The 18,361-nt window shown below is 46.0% G+C and overlaps 1 protein-coding gene across 1 annotated transcript in view; it reads right to left on the bottom strand.

Moving 5' to 3' along the window:
- LOC134376693 (solute carrier family 22 member 20-like) overlaps nt 1-17,769 on the bottom strand; it is a 39,016-nt gene extending 21,247 nt beyond the window's left edge. Inside the window, exons 1-9 of the mRNA XM_063095170.1 lie at nt 17,386-17,769; nt 16,000-16,103; nt 13,750-13,904; nt 13,035-13,203; nt 11,890-12,013; nt 10,454-10,569; nt 9,977-10,191; nt 8,570-8,678; nt 7,630-7,833 (exon numbers count right to left, since the gene is read on the bottom strand). Of these exons, the coding sequence (XP_062951240.1) occupies nt 7,630-7,833; nt 8,570-8,678; nt 9,977-10,191; nt 10,454-10,569; nt 11,890-12,013; nt 13,035-13,203; nt 13,750-13,904; nt 16,000-16,103; nt 17,386-17,769 (1,580 nt within the window). The remainder of the gene's footprint in view (nt 1-7,629; nt 7,834-8,569; nt 8,679-9,976; nt 10,192-10,453; nt 10,570-11,889; nt 12,014-13,034; nt 13,204-13,749; nt 13,905-15,999; nt 16,104-17,385) is intronic.
- Between the last annotated feature and the right edge of the window lie 592 nt (nt 17,770-18,361).

Here is an 18,361-nt window from a genome sequence, read left to right as displayed (position 1 = left end):
TTGTAGAAACAGCCCTGAAACATGGTGACAATGGTAATGTCATCAGTGTCATCCAGTGGGAAGTCAGCAAAGACAGTGCTGCCCAAAGGTCACAAGCCGTACAACAGAGACAGGGTTGCCGATGGTATTAGAAGGACTAAGGTGGCCAGGTATGTGCAAAATCTCCTACTTTGATCCCATGTGTACATGTGCTACTAGTTTAAGGTGTGAAGTGTTCTTGAGGATGACTTTTGTATATAGAAATGACTACCAGGTTTTCCTTTTAAAAACTAACATTTGATTTATCAAAATGTACTAGTTTTCTATTTCGATTTAACAAAGTACTCCAAAACATAGCAGCTTAAAACAGCCAACATTTATCATCTCAGTTTCTCTGGGTTGGGAATTCAGGAGGAGCTTAGCTGAGCGGCTCTGGTTCAGGGTCTTTCCTGACCTTTGCGGTCCTGATGTCTGTCAGGGATGCAGTAATTTCTGGGCTTGGCTGTGGCTGCAGGACCCTCTTCCAAAGGGGTCCATTCACATGGCTGTTGGCAGGAGGTCTCAGTTGCTCACCGAGTGCTTCTCCCCACAGGATTGCTTGAGTGTCAGCATGACATGGCAGATGGTTTTCTCCAAAGGGCGTGAGCCAAGAGTGAGGGTAAGAAGGAAGTCATTATGCTTTTCGTGACCTAGCCTTGGAAGTCACACGTTGTCCCTTCTGTCACATTCTGTTCATTACAGGTGAGTTGCCAAATGCAGCCTGCACTCAATGGGAGGAGAATTAGTCTCCATCTTTTGAATGGACGAGAATCAAAGGATTTGTGGACATTTCTTAAAACCACCACATAAGAGGGAAGTACTTTTCAAATGGTGGAGTCCAAGGACTTCCCAAAATCATCTTCTCTCATAAAAGCAATATAAACACTTGCAAAAAATGTTAAAAATAATTTTTTCAGAACTCTGAGAATTTAATCAAAATTAACAAGGCTTGCAACATAGGCTTAGCAGATTAGTCATTAGGGAAATGCAAATCAAAACCACAATGAGATACTACATCACACTCACTTGACTGGCTATAATTTTAAAAAATGGAAAATGACAAGTATTGGCAAAAATATGGAGAAATTGGAACACTCATACATTGGGGTGGCAACGTAAATGATGCAGCCATTGCAAAAAACAGTCTGGCAGTTCCTCAAAAGGTTAAACGTGGGGCTGGCTGTTAGCTTAGTTGGTTAGAGTACAGCCTTGTAATGCCAATGTCATGGGTTCACATCCCCTGACAAGACAGCCACCCAAAAAAAAAAAAAAAAAAAGTTTAAACATGGAGTTACTCTATGACCCAGCAATTCCCCTCCTAGGTATGTATCCAAAAGAGATGAAAACAGGAATTCGAACAAATGCTTGTTTATGAATGTTCATGACAGTACTATTCACAATAGTCCCAAAGTGGAAACAAACCAAATGACAATTAATTGAGGAAAAGACAAACAAAATGTGTTATACCCATACAATGGAATATTATTTGGACATAAAAAAAGAATGAAGTATTGATACTTGCTACAACATACATGAACCTTGAAAGCATTATGCTAAGTGAAAAAAACAAGACACAAAAGGCCAGATATTATGTGCTTCCATTTACATGAATTTTCCAAAATAGGCAAGTCTATACAAACAGAAAACTTGACCAGTTATTACCAGTGAGGACTGGGTATGACTACTGATGGAGTTTGGATGTGCTGTCCCCTCCAAAACTCATGTGGAAATTTGATCCCCAATGTGGCAGTGATAGAAACTGATTGAGTCATGGGGGCGGATCCCTCTTGAATGGATTCATGCTCTCCCTGGGGGAGGGGGATTAATGAGTGAGTTCTCGCTCTATTAGTTCCCACGAGAGTTGGTTGTTTATAGGACCCTGGCACCTCCCCTCTCTCTCTCTTGCTTCCTCTTGCCATGTGATCTGCTTGTACCCGCCAGCTCCCTGCCACTTTCCACCATGAGTAGAAGCAGCCTGAGGCCCGTGCCAGATGCAGCTGTCCCAGAATCGAAAGCCAAATAAACCTCCTTTCCTTATAAATTACCCAGTCTCAGGTATTTCTGTTATAGCAACACAAAATGGACTAAAACAACTACTAATGGGCACTGGGTTTCTTTCTGGGGAAATGAAAATGTTCTAAAATTAGGCAGTCATGACGGGTGCACACTCTGTGAACATACTAAAAACCATAGAACTGTTATTTCAACTTTAAAAAGGTGAATTTTATGGTATGTGAATTATATCTCAATAACGCTGTTATTAAAAACAACCACATAAAGCTACCAATCTAAAAAAAAAAGTTTGTCTTTTAACTTTTTGTTTTGTTTTTAACTATTTATTTTTTAAAATTGTTGTAAAACATCTATAACACAAAATTTGTCATTTTAACTATTTTTAAGTGTACAGTTCAGTGGCATTAAGTCAATTCTTGTTGCTGGGCAACCATCATCACCATTTATCTCTAGAACATTTTTCATCTTGCAAAACTAAAATCTTATATCCATTAAACAACAATTCTCCATTCCCTTCTCCCCCCAGCCCTGGCAACCACCACACTATTTCCTGACAATGAACTTGGCTACTCCAGGTACCTCATATGAGTGGAATCACATGATGTAGCATGGGTCAAAATTTCTTTCCTTTTCAAGGTTGAATAATATGCCATTGTATGGATATAGCACATATTGTGTCTCCATTCACCTGGTGATGGACACCTGGGTTGCTGCCGTCTTTTGGCTACTGTGAATATTTCAAACCAGTGATGAAGGTTTTTTTCTCAAGCGTGGCAGAGCTGTGGAGCTTGACCCTTTTGATGCACCACCGAGCCGCCGCAGGAAGCGCCCCAGGCTTGTGTGTGAGCCAGCTGGTTTTTAACATTAACAAAACATTGCCAGTAAACAATTTTTAATCTTTGAATTCTGGTCCACATACTTTTGTCAGAGCATGTTCATTTGCTTCCATGTGGCCTTTGTATTTTTCAGTATGAAACTCATCAAACAGCTTCAAAATGTCAGTTATTTGAAGCCAGCAACTATCCTTTTACAAAACTGCAAATCAAGAATCATTCACAAAATAATTTTTGAATTCTATTCTGTCCATATATTTTCCCTTTGGGCAGCCAACTTATTTATGTATGAAGTCTGTATGAGTGCTCCGATTCCAGTTCTTTGCCCAAAGCTAAAAGCACAGGGGACTGTCGCAGTGGGAACTTTATGGAAACACTGTCTTGGTGTTGGTGACGTGCGATTCAGTCTAGGGTCAGACATGCACACAGGAGAGCCTCTGGGCCACTAAACCAGGTTATTTCTTTACTCCTTCCTGTCATTGCAGACCCATCATCAGTATCAAAACTTCAAGGTGCCCAAATACTATGTCACTTGGTTCAAAGTATTTATTTATGACTGAATATTTCACCCCCAGTTGTTTATTCTTTGCAGTATGGATAACTTCTAAGATATTCCCTTCAGAGAGGCCAACCACTGGCCTGGTCACTAGTTTATAGATTGTCTGTTTGCAAAATAAACTTGTTTTCTTTTAATGAGTGTTGTCAGCATATCTACTAATAGTAATTTTTGAAAGTATCAGCTTTGCCTCCATGGTCATAAATGCAGCCTTCACCATTTCCATACAAGCTGAAATGAATGGCAAAATGAGCAGCTGTGTATTTGTGTGAGGCACTGTGACTTTGACTATTGCTGTAGAACTCTACAGCCAGCTTTCTGAACTTGATTTTATGTAGACACTTTTAAAAGCTAAAATCTTATTTCTGGTCAAGATGGCAGAATACACAGTCCCCAGCGTCACTCTCTCCCACTAATCAACCAAGTTACATCTATGAAAAAGCAATGACAGCCAAGGTGGGGCCACTAGAGCTCAGGGGAAGAGGAGGAGAGACCTACGGAGTGCATGAAGGTGGGAGAATCCATGATGAGAGAAAGAAAGGATCACTCCTACCATTTTGAGCCCTGGCTGCATCAAGGCTGGAGCTGCTGAGCACAGGGAGCAGGAGCTGACAAAAGCCGCAGCTGCACCCTTCCTATGAAGTTGCTTGGAGGTGGTAGGGGAGAAGAGGGCCTTGTTGGTCCCCAGGCCAACAATACCACTAACAGGGTTCCTGTGGACCCACATAGGACTGAGGAGCCACAACAATTGAAAAAAGGAGCCACTCAGAGCCAGTGAGTCATTGCAAGGGACTGGTGCATGGCCCATCCCATGGGAAGTGTTTGGAGCACAGGCAGTGGGGGAGACGGGCCCACTGGGAGACACTGGGACACAGCATGGACAGCTGATCTTCCCCCTACTCAGCACAGGATCACTCAGTGGAGACTGGTCAGGAACATAGAACTGCAGGGGGTGCAGTTTGCTGAAAAGACTCAGGCCAGACCAGAGTCTCCACACAACCCAGGTGTACTGAATCTCACGAGATCCAGAAGTACCTACAAAGTCAACCATTATAACCTGAGCTGCACAAAAAGCCTTCTTCAGACAATCAGCAGCTGTTTAGCTCAACCACAGGGCTCAAGTGCTGGTCCCCACAGGAAGTTCCCACATTTTAGAAGTAAGCAAAGGACAACAAATTAGTTCCAGCACAGAGTTTAAGTGGTGGGAACAGCAAATAATTCAACACAGAACTGAAAGAAAAAACAGAGTACCCACAGACCAGAGACAAAGTTTGGTGTTAACTAGTAAAGGTCTCACTTCACCAAAGAACACCTGTAACACCTAGAAGGGCCAGAAGTCCCCTGGGACCCCAAGTCAGGGAGTGGGGAGGGCCAGGGGCCTCAGCCATGCCCCCTGATATCCATAACTAGCCCAGTGGCAACCACTGAGCCCCCCCAGGAAACACCCCAGGCTCCTGAGCTGGGGCTGTGGGGGGCCGAAGGCTTCAGCCATACCCCCCAACACCTGCAACCAGCCCAGCAATGACCAAGCCAGCACTGGAAGCCCCCTGGTTTCCCCTGCAGGAATGAGGGGGTGCCATGGGCCTCAACCACACCCCCCTTCCTCCTTCTCCCATCCTATTTGCTTCCCCTTTCCCCTCTCCCCCTCCCACCCAACTGCTCCACAACGAAAACTTAGAATGTAAAAATAGTTGGAGCTGGGACCAACCCCTCCTGCAACCAGGCAGGCCACCACTGTCACAGGGCCCATGACTCTTTCAGAAGGAGAGAAGAAATCTAGGATTATCAGAGGTGGGGTGGGGAAGGAGAGGGGGATGGGCAGAGGTTGGATAGGGGGCATAAAGAATAAGTATGATTTGTAATATATGCTAATAATATTGATTTGATCAACATATGTTAATGTTGAATCCCTGAAATATGTATAATCAATTATGATTCAATAAAACAAAACAAAACAAACCAAAACAAAACAAACAAACAAAAAGCTAAAATCTTTTCCTGCATAAGGTGAGTGTTTTGGGACAAGGTGCCAGCCTAGTTTGCCTGGCCTTGTCTCTTCATCTGATGACTTTTCTAGGCAATTAAGACATTTTGACCAAGGAAGAGAAGAATTATCAGAATACAAAAACCCAACTTTGGGTGAATCTTTTTTATATTGCTTCATTAGTAATTTAAACTTTTTAGAAAACTATATATTTCTCCTAGAAATCGAATGAACTTCCAGTTTTAATTAAAGTTATTCATTATGGTAAGAAAATAAATATCTGTAAAAGTTAAATCTGTATTTAACCTCCTCAAGGGGATTCTAGACTTCTACAACTGCAGAAAATCACAATTGCCATGTGCCCAGTGATCAGGGCAGGTGGATGCACCAGGCTGTGGGCTGCAGCAGCCCAGGGTGTAGCCTCATCCTGTGGCCACTAAGGGCTGAAGTGGAAGTCATGTGGCCCAATGAGGGCCACCACAGAGGCGGCAAAAGCCCTGGGGCTGCAGCCTGGGGGACACTTTCCGCAGGCAAAGCATTGTTCTAGGTTAACCATAGAAAAAAGCTACTGGGCTTTTAAAACACTTTTATCAGGACAATTTGCAAACATGTTCAAAAGTAGAGAGTACGATGAATGCCATGTGTCAAGCCTGTCACTTACTCTCTGCACTCTTCCAGTATTTTATTTTATTTTATTAAAAAAAATTTTTTTTTAAGGTGACTGGTAAGGGGATCTCAACCCTTGACTCGGTGTTGTCAGCACCACGCTCTCCCAAGTGAGCCACTGGCTGGCCGTGTTCCAGCATTTTAAAGCAAATTCCCGGGCCGGCCCGTGGCTCACTCGGGAGAATGCAGCGCTGATAGCGCCGAGGCCACGGGTTCGGATCCTATATACGGATGGCTGGTTTGCTCACTGGCTGAGCGTGGTGCTGACAACACCAAGTCAAGGGTTAAGATCCTCTTACTGGTCATCTTTAAATAAAAAAAAAAAAAAAAAAAAAAAAGCAAATTCCCAACAATTTCATTTCATTTCCAAATACTTCAACCTACATCTTCTTTTTTTTTAAACACAAAAAAGGACATTTGTTTATAAAACTCAGTGCCACTATCAAACTTAAAGTCAACAGATTCCATAATATTTATTTAAAACTCATCCCATGTATTCAGATGTCCCTGATTGTCCAAGTTGGTCTATAAGTCAGAACACTTGTCTGCCTTTCGGTGGTCCTGATATCACAGCACTGTTGTTACTTTTCCTATGGGAAGTCAGGTCAGGCTCACTGGAGGCCAGCAGCTGCCGTGGCATTTTTTAGCAAGATGATTCACATTTCAAAATGTGGGAAAGCTGTGAAGAGAGGCGGGGGCTGTTCAGAATACAGGTGTGGATCCAAAGGCATCACACGGTGCATTCTTCTTTTGTCGTTTCTGGGAGAAGTGTGACCGACCCACTCTTCACAGTATTTTCTCTGATGTCTCTTTCCTTGTTATGAGCCCTCTTCATCCTGGGCAGGGGAAAGCACAGAAAAACAAGCTTTGATACAAGGTCAAAGGGTGAATGCTTTGTAGATGGAGCTGCCCTTGGGCCTCTGTTACTGCCCTGAGGAAGGGGGCTCTGCTGATCACAGAGGAGGGTGAGAGATGGGGAGCAGAGCTACCCCCAGGGAGGTGCCCAGCCCAGCCCAGCTGGAGCAGACCCAACCAAGGGCCCAGCCGAGATCAGCTAAGCCACAAACAACCTGCAAAGAACCTATTTGCAAAGAAATGTTCAGTGGATAGTTTAGATGACCCATGTTCCTTCTAAAATAAAAATCACGGCTAATATTCATCTGGAATAGCAGACAGGCCTTTTGATCTGACTTGGTCACCATAGCGATTTGCAGGGAATTTGGCCATGTGATGTGAATTTGCTTGTGCACAGAGATGATGTATTCAGGAAGGGGAGAAGTTGGCAGAATGGTGCATGGTCTCCTGCAAATTTACCTCTAAATGCTTTGTCAGGCTCCCAAGAGGTCACCACAACTTTTAGTAAACTGGAAGTTATCTTATTTACGGATGCAGGGTCAGGAACAGTGGGAAATGCCCCAGTGTCCTGACACTGGCCACAGGATTCTCTATCACCTCCCCTCCTTCCAGGCAAGAAATATCCCCAGCGGACCCGTTCCCACTGCGCCCAGGCCATGCGGACTTTCTGAAGGGCTGGAGGGACAGGGTGGAAAGGGTCCCACCTCTTCTCTGTTTCCTGGATGGTGTCCAGCAAAGGCAGGTTGTTGGTCTCTGTCAGGAAATAGGCTGCTGAGGCTGCCAGGATGGGGACCAAGCTGAACGCCATGGGCTGCAGCACCGGGTTGTAGCCGCTGAGGATGTAGACCAGGGGTGAGAGGAGGGCGCCCAGGCGCGTGCAGAAGACCCCAACGCTCATTCCCATCTGCCTGCAGAGAGAGAGAACAGGGTTAGGCCCCTGCATGTACATGGCCATGATGTATGTAGTATTTGTTGAATGAATGAGTGAGCAGGGCCTGGGGTCAGCAGAGCTGGTGCACTGAGAGGCAAGAAGGTTGTGTGGTAAAGGGCCAGGCCTTGGAATGGTCATCTGGGGCCACCTCAAAGGGAAGGGAACATTTGTTCCTGATGTGGCCTTGCAGGATGCTCATTGGGAACCATAATAATAATAATGTAAAAACGAATGGCTAACACTTACTGAGTGTGTCTGTGCCAGGACTGTTCCAGGCACTTGACATCATTAACTCCTTTCCTGCCACCACCTCATGAAGTAGGTGCTGTCATTGTCCCCATTTTACAGCCAAAGGAATGGAGGGTCAGAGAGTTTAAAGATGTCACCCGGACACAGCTGCTAAGCGGTGGAGCTAGACTGGAGCCCAATCTGCCTAGCTCTGGCATGTTTGTGTTTTTCTGTATCTAAAGAAATTTGCTCATTAGTTAAACATTTATTGAGCATCTGCTGTGCTCCAGTCACTAAGCTAAAAGTTAATTTGTATGATAATAACCCAAATCATAATAGAATAGCAACACGAATCTGCTCCTGTGAGATGTGACTGCCATAAGGCCTTGTCTTAGTGGAGGCTGGTTTCCCCGGTGGCCCAGTCCTGAGCTCTGAGGGACAGCGGCTGCCCTCTTGTTCCTAGAGACTCCGGCCTATCTTCTTACCTGACTTCAGTTGGGAAGAGCTCCATGGTGTATAGGTAAAGACAAGTAAGACAGCAGGCGAGGCTCCCTTTTCCAAATAAGGTGAGCACCAGCTGAAAGGTTTTCATGTCTGAGAGAAGGAAGTGGGTGGGGAGTGGATAACCGGGAGTTAATGAAATGTCAGAGCTGAGCTCCCGTGTTGACATCTCAATGCATCGGGCACCTCCCTGCCTCAGGGCCTTTGCACACGCGCTCCTCATTTCTCAGCGTGTTCTTGTCCCCACCACGCGTCCGCGTATTCCTTCTTCAGGCCTCAGCTCAAATACTACTTTCACAAAGAAGCCTTCCCTGACCCTCTTCCCTGGGCTGCACCTGCCATACACTGCCTGGCTCCTCGGATGTCTCCTATGAGACAATGATCACAAGTGCTATTAACACAGTTATGTGGCCAGTCACTGTCTGTCCTTCTGAAGGCCCGCATACCCCCTGAGCCGTGGCCTCGTCTGCGTCTCTTCTGCTGAGTCCCTGTAACTAGCCCAGGGTAGGTAGGTGCTCAAGAAATAACTGTGAATAACTGAAAACCAGATAAGTCGACATTTTTAGAAGAGGAAGAAAGGAGGGAGGGAGGGAGAATGGGCCACTGAACTTAGTCCTGTCTTGCAGAGTCAGGGAGGCAGCTGCTTCATGGACTCAGTGTCCTCGTCAGGAAAAATGACAGCTGTCACAGCCTTTTATACGCCTCCCACCTGCAGTATTCTAGATTTCTGTGATTCCCTCACCATCCCAAATTAGTGTTCCCTTCCTACTAGATCTCAGAAGGCTGAATTTATATCTTTATAAACTTACCCATGTGATGATAACTAAAATTTACTGAATGTGTGCCATGAGCCAGGTACTGGCATAAGTACACATGATCTTTATTTTTTTATTTTTGATCTTTTATTAAAAAACAAGAACAAAAGCAACAAAAACCCCACAAACTATTTCTAACATGAATCTACAGGGATTGATATAACAAAAACATCCATGAAGCCCTCACACAGCTTGAACCAATGTTAACACTTTCTAGCTGTGTGACCTTGGACAAATTACTTAAACTCTCTTTGCTTCAGCTGTAAAAGTACCTCATGGGGTCCTTGCGAGGATTAAATGAGTTAATACATGGAAGTGCTAGCCCAGGGCCTGACAAGTAGTAAACACTAAATAAGTGCATCTCACTTACTCTTCACAACGACCTGAGGACAAGCTGAGGCTGAGTGGGTAAACTTGTCTAAGATCAGAGTCAGAAAATGACTAGGATACAGGATTTCCTGGCTCTCTCGTCTGTGCTCTGAACCATCAAACCTGGCCATGTTGTTTATCATGAGAGTTGGATGATAAACATGTTGTTTAAATGGAGTTTTCATGAGAACCACAAGGAAACCTCACCTTCAGGAAGAAATATGTTGGCAATGATCATGCAGCCAGCCACCAGCAGCAGGGAGACGACAGTGACCCGGCGGCCAAAGTAGTCGGTACTCAGGGCTGCTAGCAGGTTTGCAGGCACTTCAATGGCTGCAAACAGCATTTGTGTCCAGTAGATGCTGAACTCAAATTGCTGCAGATCCAAAGCCAGCCCATAGAAGGAAAAGCCCGCAGAGAACCTGGAAGAAAGGCGATGCCAACAATTTCCTTCCAAAGCAGAGTCTCTCTACTTAGCCTTTGTGGCCATGGATGGGATGTGATCCTATTCTATAACCAAATACTCTCGGGTTTCAGAGTTGCCCATTTCTCATCTTCTCAGATTGCTTAGCCTCAATCCGTTGCCTGAGTCTCTGTCTTGAGCTAATGGGGCACTTAGAAATGACAACTCAGGAACAGGTGTCAGGGGAGTGACTCAGGATCACACTTTGGGGTGCCACTCACCATCCCACTGAGATGCAGCAGGTGGTCCTGCGGAGTTCTGGGGTGCGGAAGAGATCCAGGAGGAACAGGGACGCTTTCACAGTGGCCATTTTCTCCTGCATGTGGCAACGCACCACCTAGCAGGAGGAGACCAGAGCTGGGGAGGCCCTAGGGAAAGGCGTTGGCCCTGAGTCCTTCTGCTTTCTGACACCACAGAGTTGATTCCTCCCACAATCGCTGATTCCCTTACACACCTCCAAGGAGAATTAAGGGACTTCAGATTTTGGGTTGGTATTCTCTTATACAGCAGTTTCTCTTGTTCTTTTAACTAATGTTTCTTGTCACCAAGAATACCCACCATTTATTGAGCATGTGCTATGTGCCAGGTTGTGTTTGTAAGTACTTGGTGTGAACTAACTTATTTAATAATCCTCACAGCATCCTGTGAGGGAGATTCAGTTATTCTCCTTATTTTGCAGATGAGGAAACTGAGACTCAGAAGGTTAATTAACTTGCCCAAGATCACAGAGTTACGAGTGGTGAGCTGGGAGTCAAACCCAGGCCGCTGGCCCCAAATCTAGGATTTTAGCTATTCAGCTATATTGCTTCCTCTTGTTCACCATTAGAAAGGTTCCTGACTCTCCTTTCTCTATTACCACTCCTGATTCCTACTCCCCAGAAGCAATTACCTTCAACTCTTCTAGGTGTTTCTTCTCGTATTTATCTCCTTATTTCCAGATAAAATGTTATGCTACTATGGCTTGATTTTCCCACTTTCTGTTGACTTATACTAAGAACGAAGAGGATTTAGCCCTCTTACCCACTACCTCTGACATATACTTTCCCCTCCCTCATTCTCCCAACATAAATATTGCTCACAGTTGAGCCATGCAATGTACTCTGATTACATTTCCTTTCTTGGTGTGACGTTTTGTTTTTCCTGGAGTTAATAATTGCCTTTTTATTTGCTTGTTTATATATTTTGTTCCTTACACACCTGTTACTCATTTATCCCAAATTCTCTGATATAACCATAAAACTCATATTAATAACATCAGGTACAACAAGCAATCTCTCAGTACGATTTTTTTTCCTTAGTGAATGGCCTCCTGGATGGGTCTGTCTTTTTATTCCAATATGGACTGGTTGGTCTCTAGACTTGCTGCACAATTCTTTCCCTTCCCCTTTGTCTTTCTCCTATTTTGGATCTTTTCTTTCTTAGATCCCCTGGTTCATACCTTTGTTTTGGTGGAACACGTCCTGTAGCAGCTTCTGAGAAAGGGTGTACCAGGACCCATTTCCACAGGTTCTCTAATTATCTGATATGACAGCTAGTACTTCTGGATGTTAAAACTTGCCTCTGTCACCCTTATTAGCCCAACTGAGGCCCCCACTGAGTGGCAACACCAGCTGGGGAGGAAGGACGCCGGTAACATTTGGATTTCCTTGGTGCTTACCTCTGGAGTGAGTTTTCTCCCCTGCTCCTTTCTGCCATTGAATCTTGCCACAGCCTTCAGATTCTTCACGGCCGCATCAAGTTTGTTATGGGTGATGAGCCAGCAAGCTGATTCTGGCAGTCGCCTGATAGTGAGAGGGGGTAGTGATCTGCAGGCATGATGAGACAGGGCAGAGCCCCCTGCCCACCCCAACCCTGATCAGCTGGGGGTACCAGGGGGGTCTGTCCACCTGTGGTGCAGAGCAGGGGATAAAGCGGCAAGTGCTGGACTAGCCGTCCACTTACAGCCATCAAGGAGCCACTTGGAAATAGGGCAACCCAGAAGAAAATCCGAAGAAACAAAACAGGGACAGGGTCCCACTGTGATGAGAGCAACTGTTAATGGGCTGGGAGTTGTCTTTCCTGTGTTTCTTTCAGTCTGAGCAATACACAGAAGTAGGCATGTGTTCGTGTTTGCAAACCTCTCAATGAACTGTACACATGCTCTGCCACCTGCATTTCTCCCTTAACACTACATTCTGAACATCTCTCCACGGTACTGAGTATGGATTGATATCAGCATTTTAATGAGAGTTCTTAGTCACTTGCCTTGTAATTCTGGACCTGGGAAGAGATGAGCCTTTTCTCATTGCCTGAGTGGAGTGGCCAGAAATATCCAAGTCCAGTCCCCATGGGGCATTCTATGGACCCAAGTGAGCCTGGGGCTTATCAGATACCCCAGGGTTGGTTGCCAATCACTCAAGACTGAATTTGGTGTGGGATTGGGGAGCCCCAGGCCCATGATGTCCAGGGATAGACATCAAACACCTGTGTGCAGCCTTTGGAGGTGGGCAAGCCCATAAAGGACCCCAAATGGCCCAGGACTTTTCACTAAAGATCGCAAGGAGAAAAAAATCAAATAAAGACACCTGGTGTGCCAAAGGTCCCTTCTCTCCTTGAAGAGGGTCAGAATCTCCGTAGACCCAAGCCAGAGCTCCCTTTCATGCTTATCCAATGTGGTACTGTCATGGCAGAGCCAGCAGGAGGTGGGCATCCTGCACTCTAGCCAAGCCAAAGTAAGCTCCAAGCTCAGCAAATGCTGTCTGGGAAGAAATGGCAGGAGGGGCCAACTAGCATTGCAAAATGTGGATCTGGGAGCTGACGCACCAGCCATATAGAAGAATGATCATGTAGGAGACAGACACTGTGCCCTGCAGCCATCGCCACTCCCGGATGAGGAAGGCCAGGCCTGAGAGGACCATCTGGCCCACTGTGATCATGTATGCGAAGTAAGTGTTGACCAGTGTCCGCCTCTGCGTCGGGGTCCACTCCATGGCTGGGAATGACAAGCCCGGCATTGCCGGAAATCAGCTCTGCAGAGCCAGGGAGAGAGATCGGCCCCTGTCAGTCAGTGACACAGAGCCCGGGCAATGCCCCAGGCCAGCCTTTCCCCTGATAGACCTCTCTAGTGGGTGGGCTTCTGGCCCCTGCTCTGGTCCTTTCTCCTCATCTCATTTCATCCTCACAAAAACCCTCTGCAGAAGCATCAGCGAGGATTCCCATTTCACAGGCATGGAGTTTAAGTCACTTGTCAAAAGCAACAGGTAAGTGGTGGAGCTGGGACTTTGAGCTGGGGAAATTAACCCACTACCTTAAAATAGTTAATATTTCTTAATGTCTTTGTGTGTCCCATTATTCTATAAATATATATGAGATGAGCAAGGGACTACCATATTCACCTCCATTTTACAGATGGGGAAACTGAGGCCCAGAAAGGTTAAGCAACCTAACCAACCAGGTTAGTTAGTTTTTGCACAGCTGGTTAGTGGAGGAGCTGGGGCTGGCGCTGGGAGCAGGGCCCACAGTGGTGCTGGGAACTCACTGAGGCAGATGTTGGTGAGGATGCTGCCAGTAAGTGCCATCCCACTGAGGAAGCGGAGCACACAGTAGGCAGGGAACGTGGGGGCGAAGGCTGCACTAGTGCCAGCGGCGGCCACCAGCAGGGCCACAACCTGCAGAATCTTCTGACGGCCATACCTGCAATGAAGACAGAGCAGCCACGCTAGGCCCATGCTCTTCCGTGGCTCTTCCTCCAGCCTGGGCCAGAGGCCACTCTCTGGTTGCAAAGCGTCACTAGTGTCTGCATCGGGCTTTCACCCAGTACTGCTCTCCTCTGTCTGGTTCCTAGTTAAAGTCTCGATGTCCCCAGGAAGGGTCATTTATGAGCATGTTTCCCACCCCCGACTACTGCAGACTGGTTTTTTTTTTTTTTTTCTTTGTCTTTTTGTGACCGGTAAGGGGATCGCAACCCTTGGCTTGGTGTCGCCCGCACTGCACTCAGCCAGTGAGCGCACCGGCCATCCCTATATAGGATCCGAACCCGCGGCGGGAGTGCCGCTGCACTCTCCCGAGTGCGCCATGGGGCCGGCCCCTGCAGACTGTTTTTTAAAGTAAGAGCTCCCCAAGTCCCTGTGGAAAGGAATTAGTCCCCTCCTTTCATGCTGGGCAGGTTGGGAGGTGAGGACAGAGTCTGGTGCCCTCCAGACGGCCTCCTTCCTGATGAGCAAGGTGTTCGACTGGCCGGTCCCTCCTGCCCAGAGCCAAGGCTGGCATCTCAGCACAGTGGGCAGGAAGCTGAGGCTCAGCCAGGCTGGGGCAGCTGGGAGAGCTGGGGGAACCCCCAGATTGTACAGAAATGATACAGAGAGTCTACGTGGGTTTCCTAAGGTCTCACAGTGGTTAGACACAGAGGGGCCAGGACCCTACTCTTCTGACGTCCACTTTGCTGCTCTCTGTACCGTGCCAGGCTGACTTATCTGATAGGTGGCCAAAAACAAGGAGGTAGGGCTGGCCCGTGGCTCACTCGGGAGAGTGCAGTGCTGATAACACCAAGGCCACGGGTTCGGATCCCTATATAGGGATGGCCGGTTAACTCACTGGGTGAGCGTGGTGCTGACATCACCAAGTCAAGGGTTAAGACCCCCTTACCAGTCATTTTTTAAAAAACAAACAAACAAAAAATGAGGAGGTAAAACTAGCAGACACGGTGCCCAGCACTTCTCCAACACATGCCCTGGCCCGTGTCTCAGCTGTGACCAGGATTATCTGGATGAGGCACCAAGCACAGAGCTTCCTCGTCATGGGCACCATGGGCATTTCCAAAGACATTGATTGAATGTCCATGCTGGAATCAGCTTTCTCTAAGTCTCTTTTCTTCATCAGCAAAAAAGGGAACGACTGCATATGGCTATCGGGAGGGTTCCGTGAGAGTCCAGCACGGGTGCTCGATAAGGCCAGTCGTTCTCAACAGTAATGACAGTCGCGCATCTCCTGATTCCTCGGGAAGAAATGGGAGGCAACACTGAGGCAGAAGTCACGCCGGTCGGCAGAAAAGTGACCACGGACCAGGCTGCTGCACCTTCCACAGGACAAAAGGCATTCTGCCACATGACTCAAAACTCATCAGCGAAAATCAAACAAACAAAAGCTGAACTTTTAGAAACAGAGAGTAGAATTGTGGTCACTAGAGGCTGGGAGGGGGAGGAGAAAGGGGGAATTGGGAGAGGCTGGTTAACAAATGCAAAATTACAGCTAGATAGGAAAAATAAGTTCTAGTGGTGAGCAGTAGTGCTAGGCGTCTATGACTATCCGTAATTTATTGTCTGTTCTCAAATGCCTGGAAGAGAGGAGCTCAAATATTCTCATTGCAAAGAAATGATAAACGTTTGCAATGATGAATTTGCTAACTACCCTGATTTGATCATGACACACTGTGTGCGTGTATTGAAATATCCTCCGTACCCCGTAAATATGTACAATCGATATGTTTCAATTAAAATATAAATAAGTTCCTTAAAAAAAAAAATTCATCATCAGATAGAAAATAATTTGAGATTAGTGATTTTGATTCATTTCAGAAGAATAAAGAGAGATGCGGTCGCTTCAGCCACAGCAGACACATGCCTGCTGGACGGGGGGTCCAGCTCTACCCCAGCCCTCTGCTCGAGGTGCTGGGCAGGAAGAAGCAAGTGGGGAGATCTTCTCAGGGGGTGGTGTCCTGACTTCCTGGGATATCGTGGGCACTAGCCCTGTCAGAAGCTTCTGGAGACCTTCTTGGGCCTCCTCCTCTCACCTGTCCGAGAGGATGCCAAAGGTAGTGGCTCCCACCAGGTGTCCGACCATGAATATGGACTGGGCAATGGATTTCAGCGACTTGTGCTCACACACCAGGTCCCACTGGAGGAGAAAAGGACGCGTCAACAGGTAGCTCCTACGCCCACCCACCCCATGCAGGTCTGTTGATGGTTGTGGCTTCAATGGAATCTTCAGAGCTACCTTGTCACCTTGTACATGCAAGTCGACAGGACCATAGCTCGCTTTTAGGCACATAATGCTGCCTTCATGAACACCGACTCATTTATTTTAAATGGCACAAACCTTCATAATAATGTTACAGTAATAAGATTACTGTAACATTATTTTTATAAAGCACATAGTCCCTGGAAACCACTAATCCAAAGGAATGACCAACACAAACCTAGACCCAGTTTGTTTGAAATGCTTCAATTTTTTGCTTTAGTTCTCATTTTATTTGGGAAATTGAGAAATCTGGTGTAACAAAAAGTGGATGAAGTGTTGATTTTCTGACTGCCTTGCAAGTAGCTAAGTGAAGGCAAATAAAATCACTTGGAGCAAGTGTAGGAGGCAGATGTGGAGGAATGGAATATTGCTGAACATCTCAGACATTTGTAAATTGATGCAACCCCTTTAGAAAATTATTCAGCAGAATCTAGGGCCACCCTGTGATCCAGCAATTCCAACCCTGGGCACGCACCCAGCAGAAATGAACGCCTACACCCACCAAAAGACATGGACAAGAATGTCCACGACCCTGATATTCACAATAGCCCCAAATTGGAAACAGTGTCGATGTCTTACAGCAATAGAATAGACGAATAGACTATGGTATATTGATGCAATGGAATACCCTATAACACTAAAGAAAAGAGATCTGTAAGTACATATGAGGGTACTTCAAAAAGTTCATGGAAAGATTTGCATTATCTTTCAATTCTATTTTGCCATGATTTTTTTTTTTTTTGGCAGCTGGCTGGTATGGGGATCCTCCATGAACCTTTTGCAGTACCCTCGTATATCAACACGGATGGATGACTCCTAAAAATCTATGTTGGGGGAAAAAAAACCAGGACACTAAAGAATATGTATGGTATGATTCCATTTATATGAAATTGAAAAGGCCAAACCAATTGAGGGTGTAGCAGGGAAAACAGTGGTTATATTTGGGGGCCAGTAGTGATGGAGAGGGCCATCACTGTTTGATGGGGTGCTAAAAATAGTCTGTAACTTAGTCTGGATATTGGGGTGTACATATATGTAAAATATACGCAGCTATAGGTTTACATTTTAAGCATTTAATGTAATAGGTTATATCTCAAATAAGATAAAAATTTTTGAAATTTATCTGAAGTTTCAGCACTCAGCTCTAGCTTTGCCTCACCTCTGTCACGATTGAGGAGGCGACAATGCTCTGGTCATACATCCACCCGTCTAGGCAGGCCTCGGTGTCCAGACTCAAAGAGGAGGAGCCATTAAGGTTTAAGATCTGCCACTGGGGCTCTGAGAATCTCAGGCATTGTTCAGGCTTCTGGTGCTTGTCCAGCGGAATGAAGACCCTCAGCAGGTTGCCATCGCTAACACCGCTTGTGACAGACCCATTGGTCCAGTTGGCTGGCCGGCAGTGATGTCCCGGGGTCATGGCTGTGAAGTTCTGCAGGAAATTGTGGCAGGCAAATAGGCAGGTAGGAAACAGCAGGAGTGCAGTCTGGAGGATTTGGAAGTTCCCCATGCCCCCGATGGCATTCAGCAGCTCTGGGAACCCCATCCTGCCGTCTCACTGTCACTGGTCACCGAGGCTTCTCCACACATGCTCTTTTGATCACTTAAATATACTCTCTTGCCTGATTCTTCTGATGGGTTCTGATGGGTTCATGGAAATGAGCTCCCAGGCATTTGTTCAGCATGATGGTACATTACATCGTATTTGCTCTCCATCAGGAAATAAGGTGACTTGGATATATGAATATTCCTTCAGGGACTAAACCTTTCTTGCGAAACTTCCAGATATGTTCCCTGAATCTTAATTTCTTAAGCCACTCACCAATATTTACTGAGGTTCTACAAATCATTCATCTCTCCCAGGTTCAGGGACATCATTAGAACTACGTGGCAACCAAAAATAACTCCAAATTATCTGATTCAACCTTGGTTAAAACGAGAGGTGAAACCATGGGCTGCTGTCAAGCTCACACATAAGACAAGGCCAGGCCTGACTGTTCTGACCTGTACAGACACAGTGAGCCACTTTTGGATTTAGGCAGTTTATTTATTTATTTATTTATTTTTTAAAATTTTATTTTGTAGATATAGAATGTGGTTGATTATTGTGGCCCATTACCGAAACCTCCCTCCCTCCT

This window comes from Cynocephalus volans, chromosome 4 (genome assembly GCF_027409185.1).
Source record: "Cynocephalus volans isolate mCynVol1 chromosome 4, mCynVol1.pri, whole genome shotgun sequence".
Lineage (NCBI taxonomy): Eukaryota > Metazoa > Chordata > Mammalia > Dermoptera > Cynocephalidae > Cynocephalus > Cynocephalus volans.
The sequence above is the reverse complement of the archived record's forward strand: the minus strand, read 5'-3'. Positions and strand labels throughout refer to the sequence as shown.